Source organism: Excalfactoria chinensis, chromosome 1 (assembly GCF_039878825.1).
Source record: "Excalfactoria chinensis isolate bCotChi1 chromosome 1, bCotChi1.hap2, whole genome shotgun sequence".
NCBI classification, from domain to species: domain Eukaryota; kingdom Metazoa; phylum Chordata; class Aves; order Galliformes; family Phasianidae; genus Excalfactoria; species Excalfactoria chinensis.
Genome location: NC_092825.1, coordinates 180,875,433 through 180,893,381, shown reverse-complemented (window position 1 = coordinate 180,893,381; position 17,949 = coordinate 180,875,433). Strand labels below are relative to the sequence as shown.

Sequence of the window (17,949 nt, the reverse complement as noted above, 5' to 3'; positions counted from 1 at the left end):
ATGTATCCTTCAGTGCAAGGAGAGCTCTTTTCCCCACTCACAAGGCACAAGGACTCAAGAAGCCACATACTTTGGTGCCAGACAGTCCCATCAGCCTCTTTCGAGCAGGGAACTATGAATCCATTTGGTTAACTGAGGCTCTACCACAAGGCTTGCAAGAGGAACCCATACTTCTACCATCCAGAATTAACTATGGCTTTTAACTCAAATCAGGATCACAAACTTCTTGTTACAAATACCCAAGGAAATATGCAGCTGAATGTGATGAAACCACACTGGAGGACTCAATCGCCTCTTTTAGAGCCTGGGTTAGACAGAATGCTCAAAGAAAAAACAGAGGACAAAAAGATATCTGCTTACTCTCAGGGGGTTCTCGTTGAGGTAGGGGGGTTCTCCTTCAATCATCTCGATGGCCATTATCCCCAGTGACCAGATGTCCACTTTGGGCCCGTACGCTTTCCGTGTTACCACTTCAGGCGCCATCCAGTATGGGGTCCCCACCATGGTGCTGCGTTTGCTCTGCTCAGGAGTGATCTGGGCACAGAAGCCAAAGTCAGCTGGGAATTGAAAACAGAGGGAAAAACCAGAAATCAGTAGGTTTCTCCAAAAAAACATGTACTGATGATGCCAGCTGTACAAGCTGGTCTGTTGCACTGCCTGCTATACTGCTCCTGCAGCTCCGAAGGAAAGGTAGTTTTGTGGCTAATGTGTTCAGGAGTTAGTTTTTAAATCTGACTCATTGAGGCCATGAGGATCACAGAGCTGCTGCCTTGTCTACATGAAGGTTGGTGATTGTCTTGAGGGAGCATGGGTTCATGGAGGGCAGGTCCTGCTTGACCAACCTGATCTCCCTCTACGATCCAGTGACCCATCTAGTGGACAAGGGAAAGGCTGTTGATGTGGTCTACCTAGACTTCAGCAAAGCCTTTGACACTGTCTCCCACAGTGCTCTCCTGCAGCTGTATACGGATGTTGTGAAACTTGATTGTGTGGCTTTTTGTAGTTGTAAAACACCACGTATGTTTTCAAGGTCATTCCTGGGTATGTGAAAACATAAATCAATGCCCAGTCTGATCTTGATACACCTTTCCACCCACACACTGCATTATCTGGTCAGATTTTCATTCCTAGAGGTTTTACCTCACTGGAAGACACGTAATCCCTCAAACAGGATTTGCTTTATAGGGTAAATACTATGTTCAGAATAAGCTTAAGTACCTAAATGTATACTTAACATTTTTCTTGGAGTAGACAGAAAGATGGGAGCCTTCATATGAAAATTACTTGGTCCTACTTGCACTTGCCTTACCAAAAGAAACCAGTTCTGTTCCTGTGTGACCAGCAGAATTAACACAGCAAGATGCAATGCACATGCTGATCTCCTATGGCACCAAAGGTTCAATTATAAGCAGAACCATGAAAATTTAACTAATCCCCAACTGAGTTTTTATCAAGGGCAACAGCCAGGGTAGGTACATATGGTTCACAAACAGAGCAAACCTCTAGCGGAGCCAATACGAAGCTCAGGTCCAGAAGGTTACTGCATCATATCCACAGGGGCTTTCCTAACTGCAGCCAAGTACCTGCATACTGTGCTCAAATGTGTTATTCCATAAGAACAGAGCACTTTGGCCCTGATAAGCTATTCATTGCTGACACTCCAGAGATCTGACTGTACCAAAGTGCATCTTTAGTCTAAGAGGAAATTATGTATTAAAAAAAAAACACCATCTTACTCAGCATATCTGCACTGTGTGAATTTTGAGTCATATCTGCTGTCACTGCCGACAAAAATAGATTTATTTATGCCTGTTGGGTGCTAGCCAACAGAACTGAGAAGGAGTGGGAGGGAGCACAATTTTGTTAAAGCCATAGGTGGAAAGCAATCATTCACTGGTCCCCCAAACTTGTCTCTGCATAGGTAACCACATGCACAGCTGCCACCTTAGCACCAGAGGGGCAGAACAGTCTCAAGGTCTTCATTATCAGTGATAATACAAGGAAGAAACAACACTAAGATTGGGTTGGGTTTGTAAGACTAAATGCTATCTCGTTGCACAGCTTTCAATTTCCCATTCGCTCAATCCCATCTCCCAAGTACCCACAAGTCTTACTCAGACTGAAGAGATCACACACAAACAAAGACTTGTGACTCTACACCTTTAAGCTCAGCTTTACAGACTGGTGTAGCATTAAAATACCAAAAGCAGATGGTCCAAAGCTAAATGATTCAGGTTGGATATTAGGAAAAACTTCTCTCAAAGGAATGGTAATACACTGGCACAGGCTGACCAGGGAGGTGGGGGAGTTTCTGTCCCTGGAGATGCTCAAGAAGATGAGATGTGGCACTGAGAGATATGGTTAGTGGGTATGGTGGGGACAGGTTGATAGTGGAATTTGATGATCAGCTCTTTTCCAACACTAATGATTCCATGATTCTAATACCAAACCTCACTGCATGTCTGGTATCAGTTCAAAAGGACTTAAACTTGCCAATCTCCATTAAAACAGATGCCATAAAAATACGTGCAGCAGAATTTCTACAGACTCTTCATCACTGCAGAATCAAGTAAATCAAAAACCCATCTTCCAATTAGGCCTGTCCTGTGGCATACAACAAACCCGGGCTAATAACTAAAGCCACAACCAGCACTGTTTCCCCACATACTTAATTTGACAGAGCCATCCATTCCCAGCAGGATGTTGTCACTCTTGATGTCTCTGTGAATAACTTGGTTTGAGTGGAGGAATTCCAAAGCCTGAAGACACTGAAAAAGACAAAAAATTCACATAAATAAAAACAAGGGTATTCTGTCTGAGTATGGAATTATTCACCAGCTGATGGACACTAACATCATGCAATTCGAGTAGCATGGGCCTAGCTTCTTAGTCTTTTCTATACCCAGTATGAGTGGGGCTACAAAGAGACATCTCTACTGGGACCAGCAGGTGGACAGGGTAGTTGCAAAGAGAATAAGTGTAACCATGGGAATTTCAACCCCATTTTGCATCACAATCCTCACTCTAAGATGAAATCTAACAGGAGTACGCTGCAACCCCCTAAGTAAAATCCACCCTCTGCAAAATTACTGCTGCGTTAGAGAAGCTGCAGATGGCTGTGCCTGCAGAGCCAGTGACACATCACAGAAAGCCCATGTCCCCTACCCCTCACAGCTCACTCAGTGTGAGCACAGCTTTACCTCTCGGCACACAGCTGCAATTTGTCCTTCGTCCATGCAGGTCTCCGTAACGACATCTGTTAGGGAGCCTCCTGCCAAGTATTCCATGACTACCCAGAGCTCTTCTCCTACAAGGTAACTGAAACACCAAAGAAACAGCTTTTAGAAGAAGCAGATCAATGAACATGCCACTATTTACCTAACCAGAATACACCGGGTTTTTAAACTACCGTAGAAGTATAGAGAAACCACCTACATTGCTCAGGCATGAAGGCAATCCTGAATGACACAATGGTTGGTTACCCACAGACAATGGGGAAGAACACAATATTGTATCATGCTTATGAACAAAAGATAAAATAAGTCTTTTTTATGGCACCACTCAGTTTGGCATTCACACAGAATCATAGAACTGCTTCCTGCTGTTTAGATTTTTGTCCCCAAAATTCAGATCTGTTGCCCAGAGAGTTGGTGGATATCCCAACCCTGGAGACATTCAAGATCTGGCTGGATTGGGCTATGAACACCTGATCAGTCCCTGCTCATTGCAGGAAAGTCGAACTAGATGGCCTCTAAAGTTCCCTTCCAACTCCAATGATTCCACAAGGGCTACTGAAAACATCCTTCTGCCTGAAATGTCAGCTTATGCCCCCTAAAGACCTGCAAGGAAGATGGGGAGGAGGAAGCTGAGATGAAGGTGAATATTCTCAGCCATTTGGGTTATTATTCTCTTCTGGGAGAGTTCATGCTGACGTCTAGAAGGAGAAAACCTGGGATGAAGGCACCAGCATTAACTCATGTTTAGAAATAATAATAATAATAATAATAATAATAATAATAATAATAATAATAATAATAATAATAATAATAATAATAGTAATAGTAATAGTAATAATAATAATCACCGACCACTTCTGCCTTTTAGGGCCCATCTGGAAAAACATCAACACAATTTTTCGTACCACATCAGTACAACACACTCTTGAAGGAAGGAATCATTAGTTTGGAAACTATAAAGCCCACTTTCAAGTCTGTCGGCCCATTTTTGACGGGAGTAGGCGGATGAGTCAAAGAGAGAAGGGAGGCAAAGATTCAAATTAAAAGCTTCTCTGCTGGCACTGGAATTCATCAACAAGCTGTTTGCTTTGCTCAGAAACACTGATCCTGCTGAAAAGTGAACAGCAAATCTGCTAGGAGCCAAAGGCAAAAGCAGGACACACTCCAGGGAACAATAGCAAAGGAGAAAAAGGTTATGAAGTCTGACTCGGCACAGAAAGTACACAGAGATGAGCGAGACATCACAGGAGCAAGCAAGAAGTGCACCCTGGCCCCCAAAGAACATGCTGCCAGCACCTGAGCTGATGAAAAAACTCCCATAAATAAAAACTGCAGTCTAAGCTGTACCTGGATGCTAGAAATATTACAGCTACGGAGAGCTTTTAGTATTAGAGACAAAGATGCAATCTAAGTTTGGTGATGCTGTAGATTGCAACGAGGCAAAGCCCAAAGTTTTCTTTCATGATCCAGAGCCCAAGGACACAGAGCAATGCTTGCAGAGCAGACAGGTCTCCAGCTCCATAACCAAAGTGCTGACACACTGGGAGCTTGTTCTTGGCAGCACAGACCCCAATAAAGGCAGAATCACCTGCACAGCAGTCTGCTGGTGTGACAGAGGAGCAGAATTGCTTTCAGTAGCATTTCTGTGGGTCAGCTACCTCTCTGTGGGCTCTGAAAGCCATTCAACCCAGACTTCTCCTCCCTGATCCCTTTGCTTTTGTTGATTCTTCTTCTCCTCCTGCCAATCTAGAGACTGTCCAGATTTTATCAGTAGCCTCCCCACGAATCAGTGGCTGCCTGGGAAACCAACACTCCCCTTCTGTGCCACTAGCACACCCTGAAGCCCAAATCCACTTGGCTATAGGGATGGGCAGAGCAGGATCCACTGTTCCTGTGTGACCCTCTCAGGTTGCACAAGCTGGGAGCAAGCTGGTGCCTCTTCACAGCCAAAAGGGATGGAGCAAGCCAAGGAGCCCACTGTGAACCAAAGCTGTGCCACAAGCAGCACACGCCAAGATCCAGGCACCTCAGTAATTGATAGCCCTGACACAACATGCAGGGAGGTAAAATTAACAGTGGATCCTTGCCAGCTGACACTGAGCAGACGTCATTTCATGGTGGCATCATGGTGGCATCTCAGGGCTCTTCTCACTCTCCCACCACAGCAGAGGCATTTTAGTCCCTGGGTTGCCTCCTTCAGACGTGCCTCAAAACGGCTCCATCAGATGTTCCTGAAAACAGGCAGGAATCATAGAATCATGGAATATCTCGAGTTGGAAGGGACCCATAAGGATCACTGAGACCAACTCTTGGCTCCACGCAGGACCACCCTGAAATCAGACCATATGTCTAAGAGCATTCTCTAAATGCTTCCTGAACTCCAACAGCCTGGGGCCATGCCCACCACCGTCTGGTGAAGGACCTTTTCCTCCTGTGTCACAGTTTCATGCTGTTCCCTTGGGTTCAAGTGGAGCCAGGATAGCTACATACTGCTCTCCCTATGACAGCAAAAGCATCACAGTGTCACACACAGTCACCTGCAGTCACTCCCCAAAAGAAGGCTGGCAGCAAAAGCAGGGTGATGGAGTCTCGGAGGAAGGATGCAGCCGACAGTTTTCTCTTAATCTTCTCACTTAATAACCTCATAACAATAAATTCTCTTCTCACTTAATAACTTCAGTTTCAGGCTGCCTCCTGAAAGGAGGTTGTAGTGAGGTGGGGGTCAGCCTTGTTTCCCAGGTAACAGTGATAGGACCAGTGGTAACGGTCTTAAGTTGGGCCAGGGGAGGTTCGAGTTGGATATAGGGAAAAAATTCTTGTCAGAAATAGTGATTATACATTGGCAAAGGCTGCCCAGAGAGTTGGTGGAGTCACTGTGGAGGATTTCAAGAGCAGTGAGATATGGAACTGAAAGACATGGTCAGTGGGCATGGTGGGAATGGGCTGCTGGTTGGACTTGATGATCTTAGAGGTCTTTTCCAACCTTAGTGACTCTACGATTCTATTTTGGTAAGGGCAGGAGCTGAGGCAGAAATGAGAGAGATGGTTTATTCCAATGAGCATCTCACAGCTCCCATTAGGTACTGAGAAGGGGAGACACAGTCAGAAACAGAGGCTCAAAAAAGAAACCGGGTCCCAAAGCAGCAATGCATCCTTCCTCATACTTCCTTCTGGGACAGCAGTAGGCAGAAGCCTGCAAGCTTCACTCATCACTCAGGAAACAAAGGCACACGAGGTCAGGCAAGAGGGATGCAGCTCCCCAGCAGCAGGAAGCTGCAATTGCAAAGCTGAAATGGCACAATAAAGAGCTCCCACATGCACCCTCACTGCTGTTCTATTCAGTTGCAGTACTGAGATAAAAGCTAATACCTGTGCAAAAGATTCTTGAGAGGAAGACAAGGACAAAAGAAGCAGCTCTTGTTGCTTGAAGCTTAAACAAGACATCAGGACAAGTAGCCACCCTGCAGCTGGGATGTACTGCCTAGACAGGGCACATGCAGGGACACTGTGATGCACTCCCTAGTGAGAACATGCACCTCAAACAGTCTTCCCAAAACAAAGGCTCTAATCAGCCTGGAGAAATACACACTTTCAGCCCACATGCAATACTTCAATGTTCTTTTCCACAGGTCTCATTTTGCACAGATAATATCCTTCCTCTCTTTCTAGGAGAGGGTGTCTGCCCTTTCAACAACACAGCTCTTTACAGTTATGCAAATAACGTGGGACACAGCACCACCTAATCTGAGTATCACAATGTATGATGATATTGCAGCATGAGAGCTATTCTTTCACATGTTTGCTAAGACATCACAAGAAGCCTACTAAGAAAACAGCCACTGGGCTTTCGATGCACATGCAAAGCAATATGTGTCTCTCTCAGACATTCCAAAAGCGATTTTAGGTCATGTCCCCCCCCATTCTATCTTCAGAGGATGAACTGCCATTATTCAAGTCTGAAGGTTGCTTATCTGAAGCTTCCGCTTTCCCCGCAATAAGCCAATCCTGTAGTTAACCAAGACTGCTGGTTTCTGAAGAGTGCTGCAATCTGGAAATCCTGCTGCAGCCCCAATGGAAAAAGCTGTAACGAAAGATGAATGATTCAAGCTTGACACAATGCATCAGTATTAAACTGATGCTGAATTCAATTCACCGCACAACACTTTCGCTCTGTTTACCTTTCAACACATCCTAGTCTTCAGTGTTGGCAGCTCATGACTGTTTCCTGGAATTCAATGCAAACATTCATTGTGCTTTCTTTCAAAGGCAGCTACTCTATCCCTAGAACCACCAGCTGCTCCTGGTTGCATCCAGCCTCCAAAATGTTGACGATTGCAGCACTGCTACCACCACCTTTATGAAAAACCCTATGGGGAAGGACCCACCGCCACATTTGTTTGTGGATCTGGTATTTTATTGTCTCAAGCTATATACTGAACAGAGTTTTCTTGGCTACATGCATTTATGTAAGAAACAGCTCACACAGGGCAGCAGTCACAGCACTGATTAGTTCTGCTCTGTCTCTGTCCTAAGGAACAAGTGCAAGTAGAGCAGATCTGTACATATGTAAGCAATTAGGTGCAGCTCCTGCAGTAAGGAGAAGCAGGGATTTACAGAATCACAGAATGAACTTGAAGGATTCAAGAAGATGGTCCACATGAATGCAACATACCCAAGAATTCAGCTACAAGTAAGGAATAAGCTTGTTCCTTACACCTTTGGAAGGATTTTTATATGCTGTGCCAGCTCTTCTTCTCTCCCTTATCCACATCCTGAAGAAAGCAGTTTTGCTAAGTTACATGTTACATGTTATTTACACGAATCACTACGCAGAAAACCTCAGCAGTCAGCAACAGGGACAGGATTACCACCTATGGGAAGGAGTTCCTGCTAGAAGAATGTTTGCCTTGCTCAGAAAAAGAGGAAAACAAATATAAATAACACAGCTCAATCTATTTCCATTTCTCCTCTAGGCGCGGGGAGGAAATGGCTCACCGTGTTGAATTTAGCAGAGCATGTTGAAAAATGGAATCCTGACAGCATGCTGCTAATGCCACTATCTCCTAGAAACCAGGATTCTCCATTAGCACCAATCCAGTCATTTGTTTGTCCTAGGATTTGGACAGAGACCACTACATCACCCACACCCCAGCCTTGCCAGATGCAAGACTGTCCTTTGTCTGCGTTAAGCTGAGACAGGATCTCTTAAGACAGTGACAAGGAAGCGTCTTCCAGAGCTCTATCGTGAGCTCTTCAAACTGTAACATACCTGTCCAAGTAGTTGACAATGTTGGGGTTTTTGTTTTCCCTCATGACGAGGATTTCATTGATAATCAATTCCTTTTTGGGCTGCTGCTGCAAATTCATCTGCTTGATTGCAACCTACGGGGAAGAAAAAGCAAGACAGAGTGCATTATTACAGGAGGTCCCAAGAGTCCTGCCAGCAGTGTTGATTATTTTAGTCTTACATTCACACGAATGGGGAAGCCACTTATTCATCATGAATTACTCACTCAGCAACTCTGAGCTCCTGCAGCCAGTTCACTTCTACTCTTGCTGGGCATATAATGCCAAAAAAGAGCAAGGGAAATTACTGCTTTCATACTGGACTTTTATATCACTGTTGGACAGCCATCTCTAGCTACAGTTTCTTAGCAAGACAGCAGAGAGACCCTTACTCTAGTTTAGGCTGATAATACAAAGACTTTCTGTTTTGAATCAGATGTCTTTGGAAGTTTTGTTTTTGTTGTCGTTGTTGTCTGTAGTTTGTTTGTTTTCATTCCTATGCTAATCCTGTGCTGCTATAAATCTACAGCAGAGCAGGAGTGTAGGGAGGAGGTAAAATAGCATAGGCTAAGTCACTTTCAAGACCTAGGGGCGAAGAATCACCAACACTTAGATTAAAGGTTGAACATATGGGAATCGGATTCAACTTTATCCCCATTTATAACAAAGAGAAACACGGGCAGATCCATTAGCTGTGGTCTTTTTGCTCAGTAGCTGTCTACCTGTTTCATTATACCTGCTCCACATGCTTATGTGCAGAAAGCAGTGTGGTACAACATGCTTTTAATTCCTCCATTCAGCTTCCCCACAACCACTATTTCCATGAGAACACCTGGCCTTCAAAGACAAGCCTTCCAACCACAGAAAGCCTTCCGTCCAGTAAGTCTGCCCAGCACAGCAGGAGGCAGAAACACTTTGATAGGCAATGCAGCCCAATTGTATTTGGTCCAATATTTAGGCAAAGGGAGTGATATGTAATTATACCTTTACAAAACTGCTGGTTACAGAGAAAGCACTATAAGCTAATGGAGGGGAGCCAGTAACTAGAGCTCACAAAAACAAGGATTAGAAGCAACAAGCCAATAGAGATAGTTACAATTAGCATTTTGATAGTATAGCAGGAGATTCTACAGAAAAATGCCAGCATGCAAGAAGGCAAGAACTTACATCATACTGCTTTTCCACAGTATTAATAAGGCTGCCAGACAGTACTTAAGTAATGCAGAAACAAAGACCCCATGCTGCTCTTTGCACAAGAAGAGAATGAAAGATGAACAAGAGAGGGAAGTATCTGCTACAGATAGAGAAATTCCAGAGCAATACTGAGGAAGCCTCTGCATGTCCACACTCCTGTTCAGAGGCAGTCCCAAGGGAATGCTTGCATGAAGGGACGTTTTCCTTATCTATGACTGCATTAGGGTACAAAGTAAATAGCCGTAGTTAACACTAAATAGGCATAATCAGTGATAATCATGAGTATTCTTAATCCTGGCAGCTGCCCAAGGCTCTCATATATTGCACAGTGAAGTAATTTCCCTATGCACTTCTAACAAGTGCTGCATTTCGCTGAGCCCCTGAGCTCTCAGCGTTGGTATCAGCAGTGCTTCCCAGAAAGGAACAGGTTAACACGATGTCAAAGCCACAGTGATCCCAAATGCAATATTAAAAAATCCAGGGACCAATCAAGCTACCCATAAAGGGAATGATTTAAAAGTCTGTTCTACTGCAAGAGTTCAACTATTCACGTGGGAGTCACTGAAGGGATCCAGAAGGAAAACAGAAGGAACTTCTCATTGCTTCAATATACATGCAGCACCCCTTCCTCAGAGGCTGCAATTAAACTCTGTTATTTCTTCAGGAATTGGAAGAGTTATGAAATTCACTGGTGGATAACCCTGACATTGTACAAATGCAAAGTAGACACACGGTGCTTCAGACTCCCATAAAGATATCTGGAATAATGCATACACTTTCCTCTTTAACAGTCCTCCATCTAGCAATAATCATTTCCACAGGTGCTGCATATCCATCACTACTGATTTATTATGCATGCATGCAATGTGCACAGCACTTTTCAATATTCAGGAAAGAAAAAAAAGACACTCCTTGTCTCTCAAGCCAAGGGCAAAAAGCACGTGGGCAAAGGGTGGGAATGAATTATTTCTATGCAAGTCAACTGGTGTAAGTTAAGTGTACGAAGCAAAGGAAAAGAAGATGTAAAAGAGTTTACACAGGGGGAGGAAGACCCCTTAGTAGGGACCTTTCTGATAAGACAAGGGGAAATGATTTCAAACTAAACCAGAGGAGATTTCAATTGGAAATAAAGTGTTTTTTATGATAAGGGTGGTGAGGCACTGAGACAGGCTGCACAAAGAGGTGGTGATGCCCCATCCACAGAGACAACCCAAGGTCAGGCTGGATGGGCTCTGAGCACCTGATGGAGCTGTGGGTGTCCCTGTTCAATGCAGCAGAGTTGGACCAGTTGGCTTTCAAAGGTGTCTTCCAGTTCATTTGATTCTATAACTATGAAATATCAGGGATGAAGAGGAAAATTCTTGCTAAGGAGCTGCCCGGTCTCAACATTTGCTTCCAGCCTTTGTGATCACAGAAAGGTTCTTCACAAATACAAAGTGATTCTGGTATTAAAAGCTGGGAAATCATTTTTCCAGTTTACTGCTCAGACCATTGACTGTGCCTCATTAGTGAGGAAACAAATGCCTCATTAAAAACAAGCGAAGTGTCATGAACCCCTGGAAGAGCGTGTTTATTCTATAGAATCAGCTGTAACTTTCAGTGGATGTTGGATTGTGTCCTTACCTCCTGTCCTGTAGCTACATCCATTGCTGTGTAAACCGTACCTGAGGCTCTAAAGAAAAGGGAGAATAACAACAATGAAAAGAAATAATAATAATAATAATAATAATAATAATAAGCTTATTACTGTCTCACAGCAAGACAGAATTTAATATACCTCTCCTACTACTTGCCTCACTCCCATTCTTTATCATGTCAATAATTCCAGTGGTAAATGTAATCTGAAATACTTCTTAGCCAACATCACTACTGGAGAAGTTCCAGTGGGGAGCAAAGCTCCTGGTATGGAACAGTCTGGCCATCCAAATCCTTGCTGCTAAACCAGCAATGCAGCACAGCTTGTAGGACCATGAGCTAAACTGGCATGACTGCAGTGCCCTGGCTTGCAGACTGCCCAGTGTGACTACAGAGCAGACAGGATCAGATAAAGGAAACAAATGTGGCATTTGAAGTGAGAGGAATGGGAGTCTGGGCCTCAGCACAGATGCATCTTTCCATGATGCCCCTCAATGTAGCCTCTCCCCAAACCTCTTCTTTCCCCTACTCAGCTAAGAGTAGCACAACACCAGCATCGAGGAGAGTTAAATCTGTGCTTTCAGCCTTGCATGCTGAAAATAAGCAGGCTCCATCCCTGCCTACAGCTATCTTTAGCAACCTGATCATCTAATGACATATTTTCTTCTATTAAAACACAATTGCGCAAAAGAACCCAGTCACTGTGACTCAAAACTTTGGTAGGAAATGGGAAGAGAGCTTTGGGGAAGGAGCAAAAGAAAATAATCACCAGCTTTTCCAGCAGACTAACTTAGCCTGGATTCAAAGCTTCTTTCTTAACATAAAGGTACAGGAGAGAAGTGGAAGCATATACCAACCCTTGTCCAATCTTCTCAAAACGCGTGTACTTCTTTTTTGGATCACCCACACTCACGATGCTCCCTACAAAAACAACAGCAACAAAGTAAATCTGAGAAGTACTTTTCCATACGACTACACCGTGACGACTTCTGTCTGAACAAACGTATTTACTGCTTTTCCATACCAGCAATAACACAGCCATTATTGATCTAACTAATAGGTTGTAAGACATGGGGAAGAAGCTAGAGAGATCCTCAGAATTGCCCTGGGCATTGCTCAGCTCCTCTATTAGGAGCCCAGTAGCAAGGGGAAGCGCTGGAGGTTTTTAGTAGCAGTTGCCATGCAACTGCAGCCATGCTTTCCTGGGTTTAGAGAGCACCCTGAGGCAAACTCAGCTCATTTTCCCTAATGTGGCTGTTCAGCTGAAAGAAAGTCTATTATTGCATCCCTTGGAGGGTAAAGCATTTGGCTTCGTGTTCTGCAAGGTGGTGAGGGGCTGCTCAGGCTCAAGGTGGGTTTGGTATCCATGAGGAACATAACCTCAAGCTTTCTGTAGTGGAGGGAGCTCACAGAACAAGGGCACAGAAACACCAAGGCCAAGGATTAAGCTAGAGAAGTTGCCAAAAAGAGCATTACTGGAACCCCCAAGCTCCCTGAAGACAGTGATATTCATCATGTCCCCAGAGCTGGAGGGGAATCACATCCTTCAAGGCTGAGAACATCCGGGCCAACAATCCCTAGAGCTCAGCTGGGTACAAGTCTCCCCTGCAACATTAGATGATATTAGTGGTCTTTTTCAACATTAATGATTCAAGGATTCTAATAGGATCAAGGGATGCAGAGCTGCCTCTGCGTTGTTTGCAAGTTGCTCAAGCAGCCAACATAAGGTGCTGCCTTTGCAGCAGCCTGGGGCTGAACCTAAACAGATGCATATTGGCAAGGAAACTGCTTGTGGTCATCGTGCCAAGAAATCCAGTAGCGAGCAGAGTAAGAGCAAGCTATTTTCAGACACCAATGGCCAGCAGCCAAATCCACGGGGTTTAGGGCAGACAGAAGTAAGAGAGGGGAATACGGCTCCTGCCTGGGGAGGAGGGTGGGAAGAGAAATCAGACTGTGTACACCCTACTGCACAATTACTGCAGCAATGCTGTCTGCCCTGAGGACAGACATTGCTGGACTAATGTTCATAAACTTTCCCTTAAAGCCTAACACAGGATGCAAGTTCAGACTGTGAGAGGCACATGTTTGCCCAAGGCAGTCACAGGACAGTGCTGCAGGGCAGCAACGAGAGGCAGCTGTCAGTCTTGTCCTGTTTAACCCTTTCATCTGTAAAAAGGGGGAGTGTCTCCTACCTCCCAAAAAGCCAGGTAAGGATTCATTAATGTTTGTCGTGAAAGGGCAAGTTTTCAGACAGCAAACACTTCCAGCTTACGTGCCATCAATGCAATTTGGGCCTAATTTCAGAGGAATGAAGCACTGAAGTTATGCCCTCTGATTAAGTTTCTGTTGATTCGGGTATTAGCCTTAGCTTCATTAAATAGGGGGAAAAACTTTCAACAGAGGAGTCCAGCCTGGCTGCGGGGGTATGAACACAATTTATGCCATCTGACATGCAAGTCACATATGTAATTAACACAGGGTTAGTAGTTCAAAGAATTAGAAATGCTTTACCCTAATAAAAGCTGGCCCAGGCTGAGGACAGCAATCAATTGCACAGAACAGCTGTTTCAGCTGTCAAATGCTGCCTTAGCACATCCCAGTGATGCCAGGCAGTAGAGGAGCACTTTAAATAACACCCCAAAACTAAAGGTAAGGACTGTCAAAGAAACTGGGACACGACAGAAAGACAAAATAACACCCACAAATGTGGGTTATTTACTGTGTATACACACAGTGCCAGGACACTTAAAAATTAGCAAAACATTTCATGTCATGATAATCAGGGGAGGTGAACTTGGGTTTGCAAGGATTTTCTCTGTCTTTTAGTCACAGCTGAAAGCTCTGCTCACCCCAGGTGCAACGCTTCCATGTAATCACCCACACTCTAAAGCTATGGAATATCAAGATGTGGAGCAGCCTCAGACTTCGTGGCTAAGTAGATGTTACATATTCAAGGCTCGTTTTTGCAGAGTCTGAGGATCTGCAGCTCCCTTCAGCTGGCATCACAGGTGCTCGGCTTACATCTACATTCTCCCTCTTCATCTGCCCCAATTTTGGCACGCAGTCACAAGGCAAAGTTTTCAGTAAGGGATCTCAAAATAGCTGTGCCCAAACATCTCAGCTTTTAAGATACCAACACAAGAGAACATGGAATTTGATTAATTTTCTTTCCAGGAAGACATACTTAATTTTTCCAAAATCTCCTCATCTGACATTTTTGGCTTTTTCTTTTGTTTCTCCGCGTTCCTGATCAGCATGTCGGGTGCCGCTGTGTTGTTTTCCGAGGGAGAAGAAATAGGAGAGGTGGCCGCGTCTCTGGTAGGAGGAGGAAGGGGGTCTATCACAGAGCGGGTGTATATCTAAATTTTATTGAATAAAAACATATATTAATACAAAGCAGATGATGACTTAAACACTTCTCAAGACCTGAGCGTGACCGTGCTGAAGGAGGTATTGGTACTCACAGATTTGGTGTGTTCAGGTCGTGGTGCTATCACAGGGGGTGGAGCTGCATCGTCTTCATCATCTTCATCTTCGGACACTGAGGGCACCGCAGGGGTCTCAGACACAGCTTTCACATTCTGCATGTTGTCACATGAACAGCAAAAATAAAAACCTAATTGCTTGTTGTAAACGTGTAACAAAGGTTTGATTAAGCTCCTAACAGAGAATGTCTTGAAGGAAACACAGAAAAAAATTGTTTTGCCCAGAGAGGCTGTTGATTCCCCATCCCTGGAGGTGCTCAAGGCCAGGCTGAATGGAGCCCTAGGCAACCTGGTCTACTACCAGATCTGAAGGTTTGGTGGCCCTGCCTGTGGCAGGGGGGCTGGTACTTGATGATCCTTGGGGTCCCTTCCAACCCAAGCCATACTATGATTGAAATTCACAGAGTCCTCTACGCTACAGACACTCCAAAATAAACTTGGCAAGCCTCTCAACCCACTAGCCCAGTTCTGCTCATGCTCCTGCCTCCAGTTTACCATCAGTTCCCTAAGAGCGGCAGTGGAAAAAGACTTCTTGAAGTATTAAAATAAAGTTATCTATCTCTGAAATAAAGGGGTAAAAAGGTAACATTTCACTAGTTCTGTATTTTAGGAGCAACCAGCATGCTGACATATATTTGACAATGTGCCCTTGACGTAACACAAAAGCTTTGTCTATTAAAAACAATGAAAAGGCACCAATATACTGGGCATTTCCTGAATCTCTCCAAAATGAGAGGTTACCCAGCATCTTATAGAAAACATTGGGCCACCTCAATAGACCAGTAACTACTGTTTTTTTCAGGATTCATATTAAAATCCAATGCTCTCGGATGCTCTAAGCTTCTGAGGACTGGCGCACAGTGAGGTGTAATGATAAAAACGACCAAAAATGTTTTCCTTTTCTTTTAGTAGAGTCCTAAGTGGTCAAATAGCAACATGCTGCTCCCAGGAGGGAGCGCAACAAGCCAACTCCAGATATGTCATGGCTGTGAGAAAATTCGAGGTGAGAGAACTGTGTGTTCTTACAAATCACCCCAAACATAAAAGTTTTGTTTATCCCATAAAAACACATAAGTAAATTTTACAGAGCATTTCAGCTCTGTCTCCAAGCAAAGTGAAGAGGAGTGGTGCTGTCCTGGTGAGGACAGAGCAAAGGTTGGGCAGAGAGGAGGAGAACCTTTTATTTCCTTCTCGGCTGAGATTAGCTTGGTTAATCAACACTGCTTCAATCCAACCCCTCAGACTAGTAATTAAACTTTGTTAGATGTTAGATGTTTATAGAGACATATAAAACCTGAAAGCAAGGTGGTTATAGTTTTCTAGATTACCCCACCCAAAATAAACAGATGAAGGAATGGATTGATTTATATGGAAACAGAACTATTTCTACACATTAATTCACTGACTTCTATTATTTTAGTAGTAAAGGCCTTTTCTGTCTACTTGGCTTTATCATGGCTTTTACAATAACTTGCCTGTTTTTATCGCCATATTCACTATATACAATCATAGAATCACGAAGGTTGGAAAAGACCACTAAGATCATGAAGCCCAACCATCACCACCAATGCCCACTATGTCCCTCAGCGTCTTTAAAATGATTTTCAAGCACTAAGCAAACAAAAAGCTACACAGATAAAAATATCCAATGCAAGTTTTTTAAATCCCCAAACTCAAGAGATGGTGTGAAAGCTTACCAGAGTATTTGACGAATTGTATTCCTCTGCCAGCTTATCTGAAAGAAAGAGATACTAATGTAGTTGTAAACACAGCAGCACTAGGGAGAGGAGAAAGGGACAAGCTCCTTTTGGAAGGTACAGGAAAAATGGCTCCTCTCTTCTCAGAGGCTTTCAGATATCTTCTACACCCTATAGTGAGTCTGAAAAAGGTTGTCTCGAGCCTCATGACCATCCTACACCTCATTCATTATCCCTAGGATCACGGAGGTGCTTTCAGTTGACTTGAAAAATCACCTGATGCTAAATCGCCAGCAGAGGCACCACAGCTAGGCTGAGACCTGCAAGGTCCAACTCACCAGTGTTCCCTTTTACAAATATGCTGGGCATCAACAAAACTAACAGAACTAACAGAACAGTATTTTTCAGAGGAAGAAGGGTGCTCAAGCAGACACTGAAAAGACAGATCTACTCGTTGATCAAACGAAATAAAATCCCTATATCCAATGAATAACACAAAGCTGGACAAAACATCCATCTGTATAAATACCTGTGAAACTCATGTACTTCTGGCTGCTGGAGGTCTTCTTGGAGTTGTAAAACTCCAGTATATCCAACACTGCCTGGGGGTTCTTCTTCTGCTCTAACTTGGTGATGTTGGAAGTCTGTAGTAAGCGTGCCCATTGCTCTGGCATTCCCTGTGGGGAGATGTACTACATTAGCCCACAGATAACCTAGTGTGGTTCACACTACACGCACACACAGTTCTGTCATACTGCTTCTGGGGTTACTCCATACTGCAAAGGAAATGGGGAGAAAAAAAGAAGAGGGGGTTGAATCCAGACCATTTCTGAAGTCCCATCCAACCCAAGCTCATCTATCATCGTATGACAGCCATTATCTGTGTCAGAAGTCAGAATCACAGCATTGTTGAGGTTGAAAGGCATTTCTGGTCCCGTAAATCTCCAGCAGAGACACCACCCAGAGCAGGATGCCCAGCACCAAATCCAAGTGGCTTCTGAATATCCCCAAGGAGCAGCCCTTAGACCTTCTCTGGTTCCTTCGCCAGTGCTCAACCATCACGTTCCAGTACCCCACATCGTGTCTTTCTTACATGGACAGATGAACACCCCTCAGCTCACAGAGCGTGAACCCCAAACCCTTTGAAAACCAAAACTTGAAAGATCAGATCCAACAGTGCAGCTCAGGAGGAGTCTCAAACAAGGAAACATTTACGTACAAACAAACACGTGTTTACACATAGCCAAGAAAGACTCAAGAAGTAACATACGCTGTATAGGATCTGGCACAATGGACATGCAACAGCACTTATTTGGGCCTTCTTGTAACACTACTTCTTTGGTAATAGGGGTACGGCATATACTGTAATCAGAGCTGGGACAGTGGAGATGTTAACCTAGCATACGGAGCTCATAA

General features: G+C 44.1%; 1 protein-coding gene across 8 annotated transcripts in view; it reads right to left on the bottom strand.

Annotated features, from left to right (window-relative positions):
* The window catches only part of PAK1 (p21 (RAC1) activated kinase 1), a 65,881-nt gene that overhangs the window by 3,965 nt on the left and 43,967 nt on the right, over positions 1 to 17,949 (bottom strand). For all 8 annotated transcript variants that reach the window (XM_072326982.1, XM_072326983.1, XM_072326979.1 and 5 more), the window contains 10 exons: positions 17,063 to 17,210; positions 16,534 to 16,571; positions 14,816 to 14,932; positions 14,536 to 14,710; positions 12,209 to 12,272; positions 11,340 to 11,388; positions 8,506 to 8,618; positions 3,201 to 3,318; positions 2,669 to 2,768; positions 361 to 557 (listed from right to left, as the gene is read on the bottom strand). In XM_072326982.1, the coding sequence (XP_072183083.1) occupies positions 361 to 557; positions 2,669 to 2,768; positions 3,201 to 3,318; positions 8,506 to 8,618; positions 11,340 to 11,388; positions 12,209 to 12,272; positions 14,536 to 14,710; positions 14,816 to 14,932; positions 16,534 to 16,571; positions 17,063 to 17,210 (1,119 nt within the window). The remainder of the gene's footprint in view (positions 1 to 360; positions 558 to 2,668; positions 2,769 to 3,200; positions 3,319 to 8,505; positions 8,619 to 11,339; positions 11,389 to 12,208; positions 12,273 to 14,535; positions 14,711 to 14,815; positions 14,933 to 16,533; positions 16,572 to 17,062; positions 17,211 to 17,949) is intronic.